Here is a 22,854-nt window from a genome sequence, read left to right as displayed (position 1 = left end):
GGAAGCACTGCATTATCAAGTTCCTCCAAGATTTCAGGCTACTGAAGGTTGGGAGGTGATATACTGGAAATCTACAGGGACACTATAAGCCAATAGAGGAAATCTGCAATATCTCAGAATCCCACTGACATCTGACCAATATGAGAGTACAAGGGAAGAAAATGTCCCAAACAAACCTAGATACTATATCAATAAAACCTAATGACAGCATAGCAGAAGAAATGTCAGAAAGGGAGTTCAGAATGTACATAATTAAAACAATCAGGGAAGCAAATGGGGACATGAAAGAGAAAAGGCAGGCATTGAAGGAGGAGATGAAAGAGCAAATGCAAGCATTAAATGATCGCACCAATCAACAGTTAAAAGAGCAAATACGGGAAGCAAGAGATCATTTCAATAAAGAGTTACAGATACTGAAAAAAAAAAAAAAAAAAAAAAAAAAGAAATCCTTGAAATGAAGGAAACAATAAACCAAGTTAAAAATTCCATAGAAAGCATAACCAATAGGATAGAACACCTGGAAGACAGAACCTCAGACATTGAAGACAAAATATTTAATCTTGAAAACAAAGTTGACCAAACAGAGAAGATGGTAAGAAAGAATGAACAGAATCTACAAGAATTATGGGATATCATGAAAAGGCCAAATTTAAGAATCATTGGGATTGAGGAAGGCTTAGAGAAACAAACCAAAGGAATAAACAGTCATTCAATGAAATAATATCAGAAAATTTCCCAAATCTAATGAATGAAATAGAAAATCAAGTACATACTCCAAATATACAAAATTACAACAGACCCACAGCAAGTCACATTATTAGGAAAATACCTAACATACAAAATAAAGACAGAATTTTAAAGGCCGTGAGAGAAAAGAATCAAATTACATTCAGGGGGAAACCAATAAGAATATCAGCATATTTTTCAATCCAGACCCTAAAAGCTAGAAGGGCCTGGAACAACATATAGCAAGCCCTGAAAGAAAACGGATGCCAACCAAGAATCTTATACCCAGCAAAACTTACTTTCAGATTTGACGATCAAATAAGATCCTTCCATGATAAACAAAAGCTACAGGCATTTACAAAAAGAAAGCCGGCATTACAGAACATTCTCAGCAAAATATTCCATGAGAAAGAGATGAAAAACAACGATGCAAATCAGCAATGGGAGGAACTAGCCTAAAGGAATAGCCAAATAAAGGAGAAATCAAATCATGTCAAAAAACAAAAATGAGTCAAATGACTGGGAATACAAATCATATCACAATAATAACCCTGAATGTTAACGGCCTGAACTCATCAATCAAAAGACATAGACTGGCAGATTAGATCAAAAAGAAAAATCCAACAATTTGCTGCCTGCAAGAGTCTCATCTTATAGAAAGAGATACCCATAGACTAAAGGTGAAAGGATGGGAACAAACATACCATGCACATGGACACAACAAAAAAGCTGGAGTATCCATCCTCATATCAGATATTGTGGACTTCAAGCCAAAACTAGTCAGAAGGGATAAAGAAGGACATTACATACTCCTTAAGGGAAGCATAAATCAGCAAGACATAACAATCATAAATATCTATGTCCCAAACAGTGGCTCATCTATGTACGTCAAACAAATCCTTCTTAATTCCAGAAATCAAATAGACCACAACACAATAATACTAGGCGATTTTAACACACCTCTCTCATCACTGGATAGATCCTCCAAACAAAAATTGAATAAAGAAACTATAGATCTCAAAAACACAATCAACAATTTAGACTTAACGGACATATATAGAATATACCATCCAACAAAGAATGAATACATTTTCTTCTTAGCAGCACATGGATCCTTCTCTAAAACAGACCATATTTTATGCCACAAAGCTACTGTTAGCAAATACAAGAAGACAGAGATACTACCTTGTATTCTATCAGATCATAATAGATTGAAATTAGAAATAAAGGACAGAATAAAAAACAGAAACTTCTCCAATACCTGGACATTAAATAATACCCTATTAAATGATGAATGGATAACAGAAGACATCAGGAAGGAAATTAAAAAATTCTTAGAAGTAAACGAAAATAAAGACACATCATATCAAAATCTCTGGGAAACTATGAAAGCAGTACTTAGAGGAAGATTTATTTAATGGGGCGCATTCAACAAAAGAAGTAGAAATCAAGAAATAAACTACTTAACACTACAGCTCAAAGCCCTAGAAAAAGAAGAGCAGACCAACACCAAAAGTAGTAGAAGACAGGAAATAGTTAAAATCAGAGTCGAAATCAACGAAATTGAAACAAAAGAAACAATCACAAAAATTAAGAAAATAAATAGTTGGTTCTTTGAAAAAATAAAAAATATGATAAACCCTTAGCCACACTAACAAAGAAAAAGAGGGAGAAAACTCAATTACTAAAATTTGGAATGAACAAGGAAATATCACAACAGACACGAATGAAATACAAAACATAATTAGAAACTATTTTGAAAATCTATACTCCAACAAAATAAAAAATCTCGAAGACATCAATAAGTTTCTAGAGACATATGAATTACCTAAACTGAATGAGGAGGATATACACAACTTAAATAGATCAATTTCAAGCAATGAAATAGAAGAAGTCATCAAAAGTCTACCAACAAAGAAAAGTCCAGGACCAGATGGGTTCTCAGCCGAGTTCTACAAAACCTTTAAAGAAGAGCTCATTCCAATACTCCTCAAAGTATTCCATGAAATAGAAGAGGAGGGAACCATCCCAAACTCATTCTATGAAGTCAACATCACCCTGATACCTAAACCAGACAGAGACACATCGAGGAAAGAAAATTTCAGACCAATATCCTTAATGAACATTGATGCAAAAATTCTCAACAAAATCTTAGCAAATCGCATACAAAAATATATTTAAAAGATAGTGCACCACGATCCAGTGGGTTTTATCCCAGGGATGTAAGGTTGGTTCAACATCAGGAAAAAAATAAATGTAATTCACCATATCAATAGACTTCAAGTCAAGAATCACATGATTATTTCGATAGATGCAGAAAAAGCATTTGATAAAATACAGCATCCCTTCATGATTAAAACACTAGAAAAAACAGGGATAGTGGGAACATTCCTTAACGTTGTAAAGGCCATCTACGCTAAACCCATGGCCAATATCATTCTAAATGGTGAAAAACTGAAAGCATTCCCCCTAAAAACTGTAATAGGCAGGGATGTCCTCTTTCATCACTTCTATTCAAAATCGTCCTTGAGACTCTAGCCAGAGCAATTAGACAAACCAAAGAAATTAAAGGGATACGAATTGGAAAAGAGGAACACAAATTACACCTGTTCGCTGATGACATGATTATATATTTACAGGAACCTGGAAATTCCACCAGAAAACTTTTAGAACTCATAAGTGAATTCAGTAAAGTAGCAGGATATAATATTAATTCTCATAAATCCAATGCATTTTTATACATGTGATGAATCTTCAGAAAGAGAAGTTAGGAAAACTAGCCCATTCACAATAGCATTGAAAAAAATAAAATACTTGAGAATCAATCTAACAAAAGAAGTGAAAGACCTGTACAATGAGAACTACAGACACTAAAGAAAAAATTAAAGAAAACTTTAGAAGATGGAAGACTCTCCCATGTTCTTGTATAGGCAGAATTAATAGTGTCAAAATGGCCATACTACCTAAAGTGCTATACAGATTCAAGGCAATTCCAATTAAAATCCCAAAGATGTACCTTGCAGAAATAGAGCAAGCAATCACGAAATTCATCTGGAAGAATAAGAAACCCAAAATAGCTAAACAATCTTCAGTAGAAACAGCGAAGCAGGGGATATTGCAATACCATATCTTCAACTCTATTACAAAGAAATAGTAACAAAAATGGCATGGTATTGGTACCAAAATAGACAGGTAGATCAATGATACAGAATAGAGTACATGGACACAAACCCAAATAAATGCAATTTTCTCATACTAGACAAAGGGGCCAAAAATATGCAATGGAGAAAAGATAGCCTCTTCAACAAATGGTGCTGAGAAAACTGGAAAACCATATGCAATAGAATGAAACTAAGCCCCTATCTCTCACCCTGCACAAAAATTAACTCACAATGGATCAAGGACCTTGAAATCAGACCAGAGACCCTGAATCTTATAGAAGAAAAAGTAGGTCCAAATCTTCAACTTGTTGGCTTAGGATCAGACTTCCTTAACAGGACTCCCATAGCACAAGAAATAAAAGAAAGAATCAACAACTGGGATAGATTCAAACTAAATAGCTTTCTATCAGCAAAGGAAACTGTCAGCAATGCAAAGAGAGAGCCTACAGAGTGGGAGAATATCTTTGCAACTCATAGTTCAGATAGAGCACTAATTTCCAGAATATATAAAGAACTCAAAAAACTCTACACCAAGAATACAAATAATCCAACCAACAATTGGGCTAAGGAAATGAACAGACACTTCACAGAAGAAGATCTACAAACAATCAACAGATATATGAAAAAATGTTCAACATCTCTAGTAATAAGAGAAATGCAAATCAAAACTACCCTAACATTCCATCTCACCCCAATTAGAATGGTGATTATCAAGAACACAAGCAACAATAGGTGTTGGTGAGGATGTGGGGAAAAAGGCACACTCATACATTGCTGATGGGGTTGCAAATTAGTGCAGCCACTCTGGAAAGCAGTATGGAGATTCCTCAGAAAGCTTGGAATGGAACCACCATTTGACCCAGTTATCCCACTCCTTGGCCTATACCCAAAGGACTTAAAATCAGCATACTACAGAGATACAGCCACATCAATGTTCATTGCTGCTCAATTCACCATAGCCAGATTGTGGAACCAACCTGGATGTCATTCAATTGATGAATGGATAAAGAAACTGTGGCATATATATACAATGGAATATTACTCCACCATAAAGAATAATAAAATTATGGCATTTGCAGGCAAATGGATGAAACTGGAGAATATCATGCTAAGTGAGATAAACCAATCTCAAAAAACTAAAGGACGAATGATCTCGCTGATAAGCGGATGAGGGCATATAATGGGGGGTGGGAGGGGTTAGCATTAGGGTTAGGGTTAAGGAGGGTGGTAAGAATGGAGGAAGGAAGGACTGGATAGAGGGAAAAGAGGGGTGGGAGGGGTGGGGGGGGAGGGAAAAAAATAACAGAATGAATCAAACGACATTACCCTATGTAAATTTATGATTACACAAATGGTATGCCTTGACTCCATCTACAAACAGAGAAACAACATGTATCCCATTTGTTTACAATAAAAAAAAAAGAACGACATTTCATACTGCTTAAGGGACGCATAAAGCAGTAAGACAAAACAATCATAAATATCTATGCCCCAAACAGTGGCTCATCCATATACGTCAAACAATTCCTTCTCAATGCCAGAAATCATATAGGCCACAACACAATAATAAAAGGTGATTTTAACACACCTCTCTTACCACTGGAAAGATCCTAAAAACAAAAATTGAACGAAGAAACCATAGATCTCAAAAACACAATCGATAATTTAGACTTAATGTACATTTATAGAATATACTATCCAACAAAGAGGAATACACTATCTTCTCAGCAGCACATAGATCCTTCTCTAAAATAGACCATATGTTATGCCACAAAGCTGCTGTTAGCAAATACAAGAAGATAGAAATAATATCTTGTATTCTATAAGATCATAATGGATTGAAATTAGAAAAAAATGACAGAGTAAAAAACATAAACTACTCCAACACCTGGAGATTAAATAATATGCTATTGTATAATGAATGGATAACAGAAGATATCAGGAAGGAAATTTAAAAATTCTTAGTGGTAAATGAGAACAAAGAAACAACATATCAAAATCTCTGGGACACTATGAAAGCAGTACTTAGAGGAAAATTTATTTCATGGAGCGCATTTAATAAAAGAAGAAAAAATCAACAAACATCCTAACACTGGCTCAAAGCCCTAGAAAAAGAAGAACACAGCAACACTAAAAGTAGAAGAAGACAGGAAATAGTTAAAATCAGAGTTGAAATCAAGGAAATTGAAACAAAAGAAACAATACAAAAAATTGACAAAATAAATAGTTGGTTCTTTGAAAAAATAAACAAAATTGATAAACCTTTAGCCACACTAAAAAGGAGAATAAGAGAGAAAACCCAAATTACTAAAATTCAGAATGAACAAGGAAATATCACAACAGACACAGGTGAAATACAAAACATAATTAGAAGCTATTTTGAAAATCTATACTCCAACAAAATAGAAAATCTCGAAGACATCAACAGGTTCTAGAGACATGAATTATCTAAACTGAACGAGGAGGACAAACACAGTTTAAATAGATCAATTTCAAGCAATGAAATAGAAGAAGTCATCAAAAGCCTACCAACAAAGAAAAGTCCAGGACCAGATGGGTTCTCAGCCGAGTACTACAGAACCTTTAAAGAAGAGCTCATTCCAATACTCCTCAAAGTGTTCCATGAAATAGAAGAGGAGGGAACCCACCCAAACTCATTCTATGAAGCCAATATCACCCTGATACCTAAACCAGACAGAGACACATCGAGGAAAGAAAATTTCAGACCAATATCCTTAATGAACATTGATGCAAAAATTCTCAACAAAATCTTAGCAAATCGCATACAAAAATATATTTAAAAGATAGTGCACCACGATCCAGTGGGTTTTATCCCAGGGATGTAAGGTTGGTTCAACATCGGGAAAAAAATAAATGTAATTCACCATATCAATAGACTTCAAGTCAAGAATCACATGATTATTTCGATAGATGCAGAAAAAGCATTTGATAAAATACAGCATCCCTTCATGCTTAAAACACTAGAAAAAACAGGGATAGTGGGAACATTCCTTAACATTGTAAAGGCCATCTACGCTAAGCCATGGCCAATATCATTCTAAATGGTGAAAAGCTGAAAGCATTCCCCATAAAAACTGGAATGAGGCAGGGATACCCTCTTTCACCACTTCTATTCAACATTATCCTCAAAAGTCTAGCCAAAGCAATTAGACAGACCAAGGAAATTAAAGGAATATGAATAGGAAAAGAAGAACTTAAACTATCCCTGTTCGCTGATGACATGATTATATATTTAAAGGAACCAGAAAATTCCACCAGAAAACTTTTAGAACTCATAAGATAATTCAATAAAGTAGCAGGATATAAAATTAATGCTCATAAATCCAATACATTTTTATACATACGTGATGAATCTTCAGAAAGAGAAGTTAGGAAAACTACCCTATTCACAATAGCTTCAAAAAAAATAAAATACTTGGGAATCAATCTAGCAAAAGAGGTGAAAGACCTCTACAATGAGAACTACAGAACACTAAAGAAAAAGATTAAAGAAAACCGTAGAAGATGTAAAGATCTCCCATGTTCTTGGATAGGCAGAACTAATATTGTCCAAATGGCCATACTACCAAAATTGCTATACAGATTCAATGCAGTTCCAATTAAAATCCCAATGACGTACCTTACAGAAATAGAGCAAGCAATCATGAAATTCATCTGGAAGAATAAGAAACCCAGAATAGCTAAAGTAATCCTTAGCAGGAAGAGTGAAGCAGGGGGTATCACAATATCAGATCTTCAACTACACTACAAAGCAATAGTAACAAAAACGTCATGGTATTGGCACCAAAATAAGACAAGTAGATCAATGGTACAGAATAGAGGACATGGACACAAACCCAAATAAATACAATTTTCTCATACTAGACAAAGGGGCCAAAAATATGCAATGGAGAAAAGATAGCCTCTTCAACAAATGGTGCTGGGAAATCCATATGCATAGAATGAAACTAATCCCCTATCTCTCACCCTGCACAAAAATTAACTCACAATGGATCAAGGACCTTGAAATCGGACCAGAGACCCTGCATCTTAGAGAAGAAAAAGTAGGTCCAAATCTTCAACTTGTTGACTTGGGATCAGACTTCCTTAACAGGACTCCCATAGCACAAGAAATAAAAGCAAGAATCAATAACTGAGACAGATTGAAACTAAATAGCTTTCTATCAGCAAAGGAAACTATCAGCAATGGGAAGAGAGAGCCCACAGAGTGGGAGAAAATCTTTGTCACTCATACTTCAGATAGAGCACTAATTTCCAGAATATATAAAGAACTCAAAAAACTCTACACCAAGAATACAAATAACCCAATCAACAAATGGGCTAAGGATATGAACAGACACTTCACAGAAGATAATCTATAAGCAATCAACAAACATATGAAAAAAATGTTCAACATCTTTAATAATAAGAGAAACGTAAATCAAAACTACCCTAACATTCCATCTCACCCCAATTAGAATGGCAATTTTCAAGAATACAAGCAATAACAGGTGTTGGCGAAGATGTGGGGGAAAAGGTACACTCATACATTGCTGGTGGGGCTACAAATTAGTGTAGCTACTCTGGAAAGTAGTGTGGAGATTCCTTAGAAAACTTGGAATGGAACCGCCATTTGACCCAGCTATCCCACTCCTCGGCCTATACCCAGGACTTAAAATGCCTACTACAGAGAATCAGCCACAACAATGTTCATAGCTGCTCAATTCACAGTAGTCAGATTGTGGAACCAACCTAGATGCCCCTCAATGGATGAATGGATAAAGAAACTGTGGTACATATATACCATGGAATATTACTCAGCCATAAAGAATAATAAAATTATGGCATTTGCAGGCAAATGGATGCAGTTGGAGAATATCATGCTAAGTGAGATAAGCCAATCTCAAAAAAAGAAATGGCGAATGATCTCATTGATAAGCGGATGATGACACATATAGGGGATGGGAAGGGGGCAAGAATGGAGGAAGGAGTGACTCTATAGAGAGATAAGAGGGTTGGGTGGGGTGGGGTTGAGAAAAAAAAATAACAGAATGAATCAAAAACGAGTACCCTAGGTAAATGTATGATTACACAAATGGTATACCTCTACTTCATGTACTATCAGAGAAACAAGATGTATCCCATTTGTTTACAATAAAAATGAATTAAAAAAAAACAAGTAGATTTGTAATGAGGTCTGCTGTTTCTGACAGTGGACAAAGTGGATGGGGAGAGGTGTAGGATGTAACTGCTAATGGGATCAGAAAAGAGTATATAGCAGTACTAGATCATAGGAAGAGTGAAAGAGGAATCAAAAGAAACTGGTTGTTAGCATGAGAAAAGGGAGAAACAGATGCTGAGGAAACAGGTGAACAAAAGGAAAATAGAGCCAGAAAAATACAGAAATAAAAACTTAATTTTTTTCAAAAAGGAGATAAAGAAAAAAAAATCTATACTATAACAATCATATACTATTCAAACTTCCCAGTTTTCAGTAGCCTGATGCATGAGAGGTACCTGACAATGAGCTTCCGGTCTCCACTTGGTGTCTCAGAATGGGATTGGCCCTACCTAAAGATGGCAGCTTCCGCTTCCAGGACCATCCAAGATGGCTGCACTGGTTTCCAAATGTGTTGGCAAATGGGGAGCTGCAGTGCCTTGCATGGGCACCAAGTCTGTGTGGGGTGCAGTTGGTCAGGAAGGGGTTCCTGGGTGCGGGGTGGGGTTGGTTGGGCTGAGGGTCCTAGAGGTGGGGCACAATCTGTGAGGCCAGGGACCCTGCATGTCATGGCTGTTGTCCCAAAATGGCAGCAGCCTCGGGTAACCAAATATGTGGGTACTATGACAGTGGACTTTCAGGCAACAGCAGGCAGCTGGCGATCCTCTGGTGGTCTGTGGGTGGTGTGTAGGCTACTAGAGGATGATAGGCAGGAGAACTGGTGGTGGTGATGGATAGGTGAAAGACAGATGATGGGCAGGCAAGAGGCAGGCAAACAGGCAAATGGCAGATGATAGGCAGCTGTCAGTGAGCAATCTGTACTCAAGAAGTAGTCAATACACTGTCAGACTATCGGTGATTGAGGTAGACAAATGGGGTAAACAGCAGGGAAATGATAAGCAGCAAAGACTGCCTCACAGAGAAACTGATTTTCCTCTGCCTGAAACCCAAGTTATGGATTGACAAGGAACACAGTCTCCCTCTAGTCTGCCATCTTGGATCTCAATATTTTATATTTCTATTGTATCACATTATATAGTTCTATTATATCTCATTACATATCAGAATTTCCATGTGTTTTTGATTTATACTTTTAAGGTTAACTTTAAAAACTATCAGAATTATTCAAATATTTTTCAAACAAGGCTTATAAAAACTATTGATTAGCTAATATATAGTTAATTTAAAATAAAAAATAAAGTATCAAATTTTGATTATGCTAAATATTATAATACATCACTACAAAGTCTGTGGTATTTTCTTTAACTTAGGTCAAATAGTGTATATCATTTTGAGGAGAGAGAATACAAAAATGTGAATTATTAGAGAATTTTTATCATGATTTTTCTAATATTATTATGTGACTATTCAAATGGGAAAGAAAATAAAACATACCTTAATTTTTTTCTAACTAAAAAACCACGTATCCATCTTTGAATAATCAAAACTGGTGAATTATGAGCCAGAATTTTATTAATTCTTGAAATAACATCTTTAATGTTATTAAGCTCATCATCATAGGTGGCTCCCTGTATAAAGAAAAGATATTCAATAATTTTATCTTTCATGAAATTTTTTCCAAAAACTATTTTATACTTGGTAATCTAATGGTATAAATAAACCCATAGAATATTCACAGGGTATATTCATTACAGGTATAATATTTTAAAGGATACTATTTCACACAATGGAGTTTCATTCAACCATAAAGAAAAATAAAATTATGGTATCTGCAGAAAAATGAATAGAACTAGAGACCATCAATAAGTCAAATCAGAAAGTTAAGTTCATGTGTTTTCTCTCACGTGTGGAAGCTAGAAAGGATAAAGGAAAATAAGAGTGGGAATGGATCTCCTCAAAACTAAGGGAGAGCAGTAGAGGAAAGGGATCAAAGGGTGGGAGGTTGGGAGTGATATGGGCCAAATTATATTGTTATATTGTGTACATGTACAAATATATAACAATAAATCCTGTCAATATGTACATACAAGGCACCAATAAAAATGAGGAAATAAAAAATTTATATTTTTATTAGAGAAAAATATCAAAAATTAGAAGCATCAAATAATTTCAATGCTACGTACAACATGCCAGATTCTTGATAACTTTCTTCATTCAAGGTGCTTCTTTCAATGTGTTAATAAAGGTAAAATTTTGTCTATATTCATCCTATTTTCTGAAAAGTAGCAATATAAACTGATATCCAATGAAACTCTTAGTCTGTGGATCAACCTAAATAAAACTGATATGTGTTAAATTCATAAAATAATTCATAGTAGTTCAAAATTTTGTTTAGCTGAACTACAATTTGATATGCTTTTATTGGAACACAGCACATTCCTTTGGGAAAGATATACTTCTAAGGAAGATAATTCCTACAAGTCTTTAGATTTGGGATCAGACACCCACTATATCTCATTGATCACTTGATTGGTTAGCAATAAGTTCACTTTGGGTTTTCAATATAGAAGAATACATTTAAAGGATGAAATTTACATTTACTAGTTTTAAGGTGCCTATCATGAAGATTACCAACACTTTAATATTCAAAATATATACCTTCTCCTCATGTACACCCAATCATCTATGTGCTGCTTGAAACAAACCAAAAAATCACAAAGCACTGTAGATTGGTATTACTTTAGATTTATACTTTTGAACATTCATTACTGATTAGCAAGTTATTTACTTGACCTCATCTTACTTCCATTTTCAACAGTAGTAAAATCCTCCTGATATCTAAATTAATTCCTATTCCCTTCCAATCATAATATGAATATGCATTATTGCTGGGGCAAATATTCCAAAGTACAAATCTAAGCATATGGCATTCTAGCTTAATATATTTCTTTGACACCACTGGAAGATCAATTCCAAATTTCGTGATGTGGCAGACAAATGGCCTTCATGATCTAGTCCTTTCCCTCTCTTATCTCCCTTTGCCTTATATATAAGAATTTCTAATCTGATAATACTTAACCACTTAAACCACCATATATCATCTGTTGATCAAACCCCAATGATTTTTTTACACAGTCCATTCCACTTTCTTGAATTACCCTCTCAACAGTTTGTCTCAATATCTTAGTTTTTGGAGAGTCAATTTCTTTCTCTAAGAAGTTATTGTTGGCATTGATCTGAAAATGACATCCTTCTACAACATTATCCTGAGTGATAACTCATATTGTCACACTTGACACTGTTGAATTTTATCTGAGTCCTATAATCCTGGAAAACAGTGAAAGTTGAGGATTTCCTCATCCCTTTGTTTCAATTTTGTGCATAGAAGCACCCTTCCTCTTATGACTGATTTGCATAATATTCATGGATTCCCCCCTTCTGTACCTGTAATGTATTACACAAATTTTCCAGATTCTTGTTCTTTATCTATTAGTGATTAGGTGAACTGTTTTGTCTCCTGATCTACTGGAATAAAATGCTTGTTGTGCCAAATATTAGTTAAGATTCTCTAGGCCTGAGTTTGGGTCCTCCCTCAGTCCAAGCCAACATACTGTATCTGCTTATATTATTTTTGATTATGGACTAGACAAAGAGATTAGATTCTCTAATCTTACTTTCAGAAGAGTCAAATATTCTCTATTCTTACTTTCAGATCAAACCATTTCCCTTTATTTCAGTTCCTTTCACCAAACTCACTCACCCTTTTGGCTAACCCTTAAGGCCTTTGCAAATCTTGGGGTAATAGAATTCTGCTCAATCCTCTCCCTCTCCCTATGGAAAAGTCTCTGTTCCTCACTCTTCCTTTCCAAGTTCTGATTTGTTTGTTTTAATTTGACAACTTTATGCCATAAAACAATTATTGGTCTATATTTACCATATAGCCTCAGCAAGTTCAACCAATTTTTATTCTATATATGTAGGACTAAGTCAGTTTTTGGTTTATAATTGACATTTAGTCATCAATTGATTATTAAATCACTAAGTAATCAGCATTGTTGACCTTCAAGCTGGATTTGGCAATGTCAATCAATTCTTATAATTCAATTCTTTTACTGAGCTACAATCACATCACACTTTTAATGTTTCTTTTTAGTTTTTATTTCTCCATCTGTATTTCTTCTTACTTCTCTGAAAGCCATTTAAACATTTTTAGAACTTAGATGTTCTTTTGATTTTTATCTCTATTTGCTAACTTTCTTCAAATGGTCACCTTCCACACTACTTCTTACTGCCTCACATTTGCAGATTATCCATAAATTAGCATTTTCTGTCAGAAATTATCTCCGAAATTACAGACCTATAAATTAAATTTCCAATTCCATTTCTTTACTTACCTATCAAAACTTAAATAATTATTTCCCTCATTTAGACCAATATAGTATTAACTAGTCATTAAAACTATTCATCTTGGAACTAAGTTATTTAACCCACAGTCCTCTTTCTCTTTCACTCCTTTCCATTCACTTAATTCTATCAAATATCTCTTCAATCTGTCTCCTGTACTCATATACACTGTACCAATTTATTAAATTATTCCTTATAAGCTAAGGCCCAAACTGTTTTAATAGACTGCTCACTACTACCCCATGTTATGCTTTGGATGTGAGGTGTTCCCCGAAAGCTCACATGTAAGACAACACAAGAAGTTTCAGAGAAGTAACAATTGAATTGTGAAAAAATTAATTTCTGATGAGATTGAGTGGTAACTGGAAGCAGGTGGGGTGTGGCTGGAGGAAGTGGTTCCTTGGGGGCATGGTTATGGGGTATATATTTGGAGAGTGGAGTCTCTCTCTCTCTGTGTTTCCTGATCACCATTTGAGCTATTTCCCTCTGCCACACTTTTCCTCCATGATATCCTACCTCACCTCAGGCCCCGAGGAATGGAGCTCCACAAAGATCTCTGAAACAGAGAGCCCTTAAATAAACTTTTCCTCCTCTACAATTGTCCTGGTTGGGTCTTTAAGTCGCAACAACAAAAAAAGAGCTAACTAAAACACCCTACCACTCGGTTAAAAAAAAAAAAAATCTAATTCAGACAATTAATCTAAATCTAATTTAGACAAGGCTGAGCCTGGGATCAGGCACTTCAAACTCCTTATGTGAAAACTGAAGCTCAATGTAAATAATAAATGAAAATCAAAATTATTTTTTCTTGCTTCTGCTACTGCTTTTGAGTGTATATGTGTGCTATTTGGGATTTAACCCAGGGTATTTACCTCTGACCTGAACTTCATCTCCAGTACTTTTTTAAAAATTTTGAGACAGGATCTTGCTAAGTTGCTAAGGGGCTCTCTAAATTGCTGAGGCTGGTCTCAAAATCACAATCCTTCTACCTCAGCTTCTGGAGTCAATGGGATTACAATCATTATCCATCTCTGCAACCACTTTTCTCCTCTTTCCCCTCCTGCTGTGATCTGATGCTACTCTAACTCATGAATCAGGAAATGTTCACACAAACTCTGCAAAAGTTAAATAAAGGCACTGACAGATCCAGTATCTGCCTGATGAAGGCTCATTTCCTGGTTTATAAGTTATGTCCTTCCACTGTGTTCTCACACAGTAGAAGGAGGGAGGGATCTCTTAAGACCTCCTGTATAAAGGTATTAATCTCACCTTCATGGTCTAATCATCTCTCAATTTCCTACCTCCAAATTCTATTGCACTGGGAATGAAGTTTCATTTTGAGGGAGGGTTAAACATTCAGACCATTGCAAATCTCATCTTTATTACATCTTTGAAAAAATCTTACATTATGTCTAGAAAGTACCTCTAAGAATTAATTTAAAAAAATGTATAATCTTTACTAGTTTTAGTATAGAGGAAATTCCCACAAGTCTTCATGTTTCTTTGTATTTGAGCTCATGGTGTTTATGTGAGGCTTAAGAAAAGAAGAGGGGAGGAAGTTTGACTGTTAGGTATATACAAGTGCATAACGGAGAAAGAGAAAAAAAGTGAGGTGAAAAAACGCAGGAGTGGAGGTAGATGACTAAGCTCAAGTAGTCCTGATCACATGCAATTCACATCAGAATCATTAAGCTCACACTGTTTACAGCAGAGCCCTGCTTCCCAATGAGTCATAAATGATCCCTTCTCTTTAAAAGAGACATGTAGAATAACTACCACTTATGGGTAGTGTTAATGGACCTTCTAGGGAAAAAGTAAACTTCAGACAATACTTAAAATTTCCAATGTCCTAAGACAATTATCTTTTAAAATGCCTCATAAAGATATCACTGCAAACTTGTACAAATGCCATAAACCATTTTATATCTAAAGGCAAATGGAAGTATACTCTTTCTAAGGAAAAGTATTGCATTTCCTCCACTAGAGGAGTGATGTCTCCATATAAAATCTGACTAGGTTAAATTCTAGTTCTACCACTTGTTAGCCGTACATTATAGCATAAATAACTCATCTATCCTCTGTTTTCATCATCTGTAAAAATGCAGATAAAATTGGTACTATGTCACTTGTTCATTGTGAAATGTTTACAAAGCAGTCACAATAGTAGCTGAAACATTTCAAGCATCCAAACATGTTATCTATCAGTAGTTTTATAGAATTACTTAAAATTATATAGAGTTTTATATTTTTTAAAGGACTTCAATATAACTTACCATTTTTGATATTCAAAAAATTAACATAAAGGGAGGTATATTGAAAGCAATTTACAAAAACTAACAATGTAAAATTATTAAATCAATAAATTAACTATTAAAGACACAGTACTAAAGTTTTCAATTCAATGAAAAACACTATTGTAATCTTGGCAAAGAACATGTTTAGGCAGGAAACTATCAACAATCAATAAAATAAGTGATAGTAATGATATACCTATACTCAACAATTGCATGGAAATAGAACAGATGGTATGAGCTCTACATAAATTTGGGTTATTAACCTATGACTTGTAAATAATTTTCCTAATCTGTTGCTGGCCTTTTCATTTTTTGCTAATTTCCTTTTCTTGTTTGATGTAATCCTGTACATTCATTTATTTATTTATTCATTTTTTTCTTTTTGCCTGAGGGGTGTTACATGAAAAAAAACTCACTACCAAAGCCAAAATCAAGGAGCTTTCCTCTGATGTTTACTTCTATGAGACTTATGGTTTCTGGTTTAGGTTGTGATCCTCTGTCCATATTGATTTGACTTTTGTCAAATAGGATAAGATCGGAGTCCAATTTCACTCTTGAATGTAGAAATTCAGTTTTTCTAACACTATTTATTAAAGACAATAGCCTTTCCCATTTTATCATCTTGGTTTCCTTGTTGAAAATTAGTTGACACTATGTTTGAATTAATTATTTGACTCTATGTGTTTGGAATCTTTATTTTGTTCACTGGTCTGTATGGCTATTTTTATGTTAGTATCATGCAATTTTGATTACTAGAACTTTGTAATAATATTTAAATCAGAAAATATAGTTCTTTCAAGTCTGTTTTCTGTTTTGTTTTGTTTCTCGAAATTACTCTAGATATTTTGGGTCCCTTGTGGTTACATTTTAGGATTTTTTTCTATTTCTGTGAAGAATGCCATTGGTATTTTGAGAGAGTGCACTCTGTATATTACCTTGACTAGGATCTATATTTTAACATATTAATTCTTCTGAACCATGACCATGACTATCCATTTATTTGTATCATCTTTAATTTCTTTCATCGTTGTTTTAGAGATTTAATATATCTGCTTCCTTAGCTAAATTTATTACCAAGAAGATTAATTTTTGAAGCAAACATAAATATGATTCTTTTATTGTTTTATTTTTCAACCAGGTTATTCATTTTATGTTTATAGAAATGCCACAAATTTTTGTCTGTTAACTTTGTATCCTACAATTTGACAGAATTTATTAATTCTAATAGGTTTTTGGAGGAGTCTGAGGTTTTTCATAATGCAAAATCATGTCATCTATAAACAGTGACAATTTGATTTTTTATAATTTGAATATACTTTATTTCTTTCTCTTGCATTATTGCTCTGCCTAGGACTTCCACTACTACATAGAATAGAAGTAGTAATGTGGGAATCCTTACCTCTACCTAATGTTAGAGGAAATGATACCAGTTTCTTCCAATTAATTATGCTATTAACTGTTTTTTTTTTTCATAAATGGCCTTTGTTATATGGACAAACTGTCCTTCTGTAATAAAACTGTTGGATTTTTATCAAGAATAGATGATGCACTATGTTGAATGCTTTTTCTGGGTCAATTGACATGATCATATGGTTTTTGTTTTTAGTCTTTTAATGTGATATTTAAAAATGTTGATTGACTGGCATATATTAATCCATCATCACATATCAGGGATAAACCCACTTGATCCTTTTTAAAAATATTTTTCATTTGTTCTAATTGTTATACATGACAGTAGGATGTATTTTGACATTATACATATATGGAGTATAACTTCTCATTCTTCTGATTGTACATGATGTAGAATTACATTAGTCATATATGCACATGAAATAGTAATGTCCAATTCATTCTACTATCTTTCCTATTCCCAATACCTCTCCCTTACCTTCATTCCCCTTTGTCTAATACAAAGTACTTCTATTCTTCCCTCTTATTTTCCAAATGAATTTATGACTGCTTTTTCTATTTATATAAAGAACATCATTGGAATTTTCATAGGAACTGCATTAAATCTGTATAACACTTTGGTAGTATAGTCATTTGGACAATATTAATTCTACCGATCCAAGAGTATGGTAGATCTTTCCATCTTCTAAGGTCTTCTTCAATTTTTTTCTTTAGTGTTCTGTAGTTTTCAATAAGTCTTTCAACTCTTTCCTTAGATTGGTTCCCAATTTTTTTTTTTTTTTTTTTTTTTTAGGCTACTGTGGAATAGAGAATCATGTACTCAGCAAATGGGGATGGTTTGAGTTCTTCTTTTCCTATTTGTACCCCTTTAATTTCTTCCTTTTATCTAATTGCTCTGGCTGGAGTTTCAAGAACTATGCTCAATAGAAGAGGTAAAAGAGGGCATCCTTGTCTTGTTCCAGTTTTTAGAAGAAATGTTTTCATTTTTCTCCACTTAGAATTATGTTGGCCTTGGTTTTAACATATATAAATTTTACAACATTTTACAATGTTCCTACTATCCCTATCTATTCTAGTGTTTCAACATGAGGGGGTGCCATATTTTGTTCAATGCTTTTTCTGCATCTATTGAGATAATCATATGATTCTTGTCTTTACATCTATTGAAGTGATGAATTAAATTTATTGATTTCCATATGTTGAACCAGCCTTGCATCCCTGGAATCAACCCCACTTGATCATGTTACACTATCTTTTTAATATGTTCTTGTATGCAATTTGCTTGAATTTTACTGAAAATTTTTGCATCAATGTTCACCAGGGATACTGGTCTGAAGTTTTCTTTCCTTGATGTGTATGTGGTTTTGGTATAAGGATGATACTAGCTTCATTTGGAAGGGCTCCCTCCTTTTCTATTTCATGGAATAATTTGGGGAGTAGTGGTGTTAATTCTTCTTTGAAGGTCTTGTAGAACTCAGCTGAGAATCCATCTGGTCCTGGGCTTTTCTCAATTGGCAGGTTTTTGATGTCATTTTCCATTGTATTGCTTGAGACTGATCTGTTTAAATTGTGCATGTCCTCCTGATTCACATTGGGTAGATCATATGTCTCCAGAAATTTGTTCATGTTTTCAAGATTTTCTATTTCATTGGAGTATAAGTTTCAAAAGTTTCTGATTATCATCTATGTTTCAATAGTGTCTGTCATGATATTTCTTTTTTCATCATGAAGTTTAGTAATTTGAGTTTTCTTCTTCTCTTCATTAGCATGACTAAGAGTTTTTCAATTTATTTTCTTAAAGAACAAAATTTTCATTTTGTCAATTTTTTGAATTGTTTCTTTTGTTTCAACTTCATTCAGTTCACCTCTGATTTTAACTATTTCCTGTCTTCTATTGCTTCTAGTATTGATTTTTCTTTCTTTAGGGCTTTGAAATGTAATGTTAGGTTACTTAATCGGCTATTTTCTACTCTTTTAATGAATGATTTCAATGCAATGAACTTTCTTCTTAGAACTGCCTTCTTAGTGTCCCAGAGACTTTGATATGTTGTGTCAATATTCTCATTTACTTTTAAGTATTTTTTTTATTTCATCCCTGATTTCTTCTGCTGTCTATTGGTTGTTGAATATTATATTATTTAGTCTCTAGGTGTTAGAGTAGCTTCTATATTTTATTTTATCATTGATTTATAAATTCATTCCATTATAATATGATATAATGCAAGGTATTATCTCTATTTTTTAATTTCTATTTATCTCTATTTTTATCTCTATTTATTTTTTATTTTTGCTAAGAATTTCTTTGTAGCATAAGATGTGGTCTATTTTAAAGAAGGATCCATGCACTGCTGAGAAGAAATTGTATTCAGACATTGATAGATAAAATACTTCCATTGTATTAAATCTAAATTATTGATTGTATTATTTAGTTCTATAGTTTCTTTGTTTAGTTTTTGTTTTCAGGATCTATCCAGTAGTGTTAAAGTCATCCACTATTATTGTGTCCTGATCTTTTTGATTCTTACAATTGAGAAAGGTTTGATGTACATAGATGTTCCATTGTTTTGGGGCATAAATATTTATGATTGTTATGTCCTATTAGTTAATAATTCCTTTAAGCTGTATAAAATACGCTTCTTTGTCCCTTCTGATTAATTTTGGCTTGATGTCCACTTTATCTGTTATGATTATAGAAACCCCTGCTTGTTTACAAGATCCACATGAGTGATATGCTTTTTCCCATCCTTTCACCTTCATGGTTGTGTCTCTTGGAGATAGCATATTGTTGGGTCTTGTTTATTAATCCAATATTCCAGTCTGTGTCTTTTGATTAATGAGTTTAGGCCCTTTACATCCAATGCTATTATTGAGAAATGAATTTAATTCCCTGTCATTTTGGTTTATTTCTGGTTTTAATTTGAATTATTTTCTCCTTTGATTGACTCTACCTTTACTGTATTTCTTCCCTTCACTGGTTTTCACTTTCTTTTTTTCATTGCATATTCAGGGATTATTTTGTTGAGAATGTTCCATAGTGAAGGTTTTTTAGTTGTGAATTATTTCAATTTTTGTTTATCATGGAAGGCTTTTATTTCATCTTCAAATCTGAAGCTTAATTTTTCTGGATATAAGATTCTTGGTCAGCATCAATTTTCTTTCAGAGCTTGATATATATTATTTCAAGGCCTCTTAGCTTTGAGAGTCTGGGTTGAGAAATCAGCTGAGATATGATTTGGTTTCCCTCTAAATGTAATCTGACATTTTTCTCTGGCAGTCTTTAAAATTCTGTCCTATGCTGGATACAGTGGCACACACCTGTAATCCCAGCCACTCAGGAGGCTGAGGCAGGAAGATCATGAGTTCAAAGCCAGCCTCAGCAAAAGCAAAGTGCTAAGCAACACAGTGAGACCTGTCTCTACATAAAATTTTTTAAAAATACATGACTGTGGATATGCCTCAGTGGTCAAGTGCCTCCGAATTCAATCCCCAGTACCAATAATAAATAAAAAAATAAATGAAATTCTATCTTTATTCTGTACGTTAAGCATTTTCATAATCATGTGCCTTGGTGTGGGTCTGTTGTAATTTTAGATATTTGGGGTCCTGTAAACCTCCTGTACTTTATTTTCCATTTCATTTTTTAGGTTTGGGAAATTTTGTGATATTATTCCATTGAAAAATTTTTGCCTTCCTCTTTGTATCTCCATGCCTTCATTTATCCTGATAAATCTTAACCTTGGTCATTTCATGTTATCACATATTTCTTTAAAGTTCTGTTCATGGTCTCTTTTCAAGATTACATCTTTTGTCTTCATTGTCTGAAACTCTCTACTCCAAGTGGTCTAGTCTGTTGGTCATGCTTTCCATTGAACTTTTAATTTGGTTTATTGATTCCTTCAATGCAAGGATTTCTGCTTTATTCCTTTTCAGGGTCTCTATCTCTCTTTTATTAATTTTTTTTTTATTTTTTACAGACTACATTTTGATTCATTGCACACAAATGGGGTACATCATTTTGTTTCCATGGTTGTACACAATGTAGATTTATACCATTCATGTAATTATACATGTACATAGGGTAATAATGTCTGTCTCATTCCACCATTTTTCATAACCACCTCCCTCTCATTTCCTTCTACATAATCCAAAGTTCCTCCATTCTTCTCTCACTCCCCACAATCCCCACCCCCATTATATATTATTCTCCACTTTTCAGGGAAAACATTCAGCCTTTGTTTTTGGGGGATTGGCTTATTTCACTTAACATGATACTCTCCAATTCCATCCATTTATTTGCTTATTGAAGTAATCTTTCACACCCTGAATTTTCTCTCTGATTTCACTCCTTACATCATCATTTACCTCATGGATCAGTTTACTTATGTACATTCTAAACTGCTTCTCTGATACATTTTCCACTGTGGTGTTAGTGGATTCTATTATGGGAGCATCTTGGTGTGTTTGAGGTGATTTGTTCCCTTGTTTTTCAATGTCGTTTGTGTGTCTACCCATCTAGCAGTATGGATCAGAGGCAGTACCATTTCTACCTTGTAGACTTACAGTGTCCCTGAAGGCTTCGAGTAATTTGCCATTAAGGGGGGAAAAATAATAACTGTTACCAATGCAAACAATATACAGACAAACCAAATAGCTCGTACTAAGAGGTCTACAGTTTTGTTGCAATAAGCAGAAATGATATGTTCAGTTATTGCCTACAATAAAAACAGTAAGTTTGCAAAATGGTTTACAATTTCAAATCATAGACAAAGAGAGAACAGAAGTAGCATAGGATGTGAAGTTTAAGGGGAAGGAAGAGAGAAGACAGAAGTAAAAATTTAAAGGAAGAGTGAAAGAATAATTGAGGTTGGTTGTTAGCAGGAGAAAAGAGAATCTAGGGAAACACATAAGTGAGAGAAATATATATATAACATAAAAAGTTAACAAAATTAAAACTAGAAAGAAAAAATTAAAAATAAAAGAATACAAAACAAAACTGAAATATACTAATCAGATATCCTACTCCTCAATAAATTGATGCATGAAAAATAACTGGTTTCAAAAATGGTAGAAACATGAGAGAATAAACGAAAAAAATCTTGATGAAAAATTGAACAACTGTTTCAGTTGGGAGTCCAAAAGATTCTCAGTGGGGCTGGCACTGTAGCTCATTGATAGAGTGCTGTTCTGGCATATGTGAGGCTCTGGGTTCAATCCTTAGATAAAGAAATAAAGATAAAGAAATAAAATAAAGGCATTCTGACCATCTCCAACTACAAAAAAGTAAATAAATAAATAAAAAGATTCTCAGCTCCCCTTCTCAGTAGTTAGGTGGGGTCTGAAGAATGATGCTCGCTCCACACTCAGGATGTGGTTGCTAGGGTGACAGGTTTAATTCTGGAGGGGAACTCCTGGAAGTGGGGTTTAGGCTTAGGTATGTTCCAGTCTCTTTGCTGAATGCCAATTGGTCTGGAGATTTTAAAGCAGCACACTTCTAGGAAGACTGAACCATAGGAATCTCCTTTGATTTTTAGTCATGTGGTATAGGAGCCAGTTCTTAACTCTCTACGTCACCGGCAGATCCCATGATTCCTGGTCTCTGATTCAGTCTCCAAATTCAATCTCTTCCCCGAAGCCCTTTTGAATTCCTGGTCAGGCACTGCTCTCCTTGCTGGTCTGGCAAGCAGCCAGATTAGAGGGAGGGGAAACCAGGTGAGTTTCCATGACCAGTATTCCCCTGTGT

The 22,854-nt window shown here is 34.2% G+C and overlaps 1 protein-coding gene across 1 annotated transcript in view; it reads right to left on the bottom strand.

Moving 5' to 3' along the window:
- Positions 1-22,854, bottom strand: part of Lrriq3 (leucine rich repeats and IQ motif containing 3) — a 198,521-nt gene that overhangs the window by 150,201 nt on the left and 25,466 nt on the right. Inside the window, exon 4 of the mRNA XM_047566903.1 lies at positions 10,501-10,634. Within this exon, the coding sequence (XP_047422859.1) occupies positions 10,501-10,634 (134 nt within the window). The remainder of the gene's footprint in view (positions 1-10,500; positions 10,635-22,854) is intronic.

Source organism: Sciurus carolinensis, chromosome 1 (assembly GCF_902686445.1).
Source record: "Sciurus carolinensis chromosome 1, mSciCar1.2, whole genome shotgun sequence".
Classification (NCBI taxonomy): domain Eukaryota; kingdom Metazoa; phylum Chordata; class Mammalia; order Rodentia; family Sciuridae; genus Sciurus; species Sciurus carolinensis.
The sequence above is the reverse complement of the archived record's forward strand: the minus strand, read 5'-3'. Positions and strand labels throughout refer to the sequence as shown.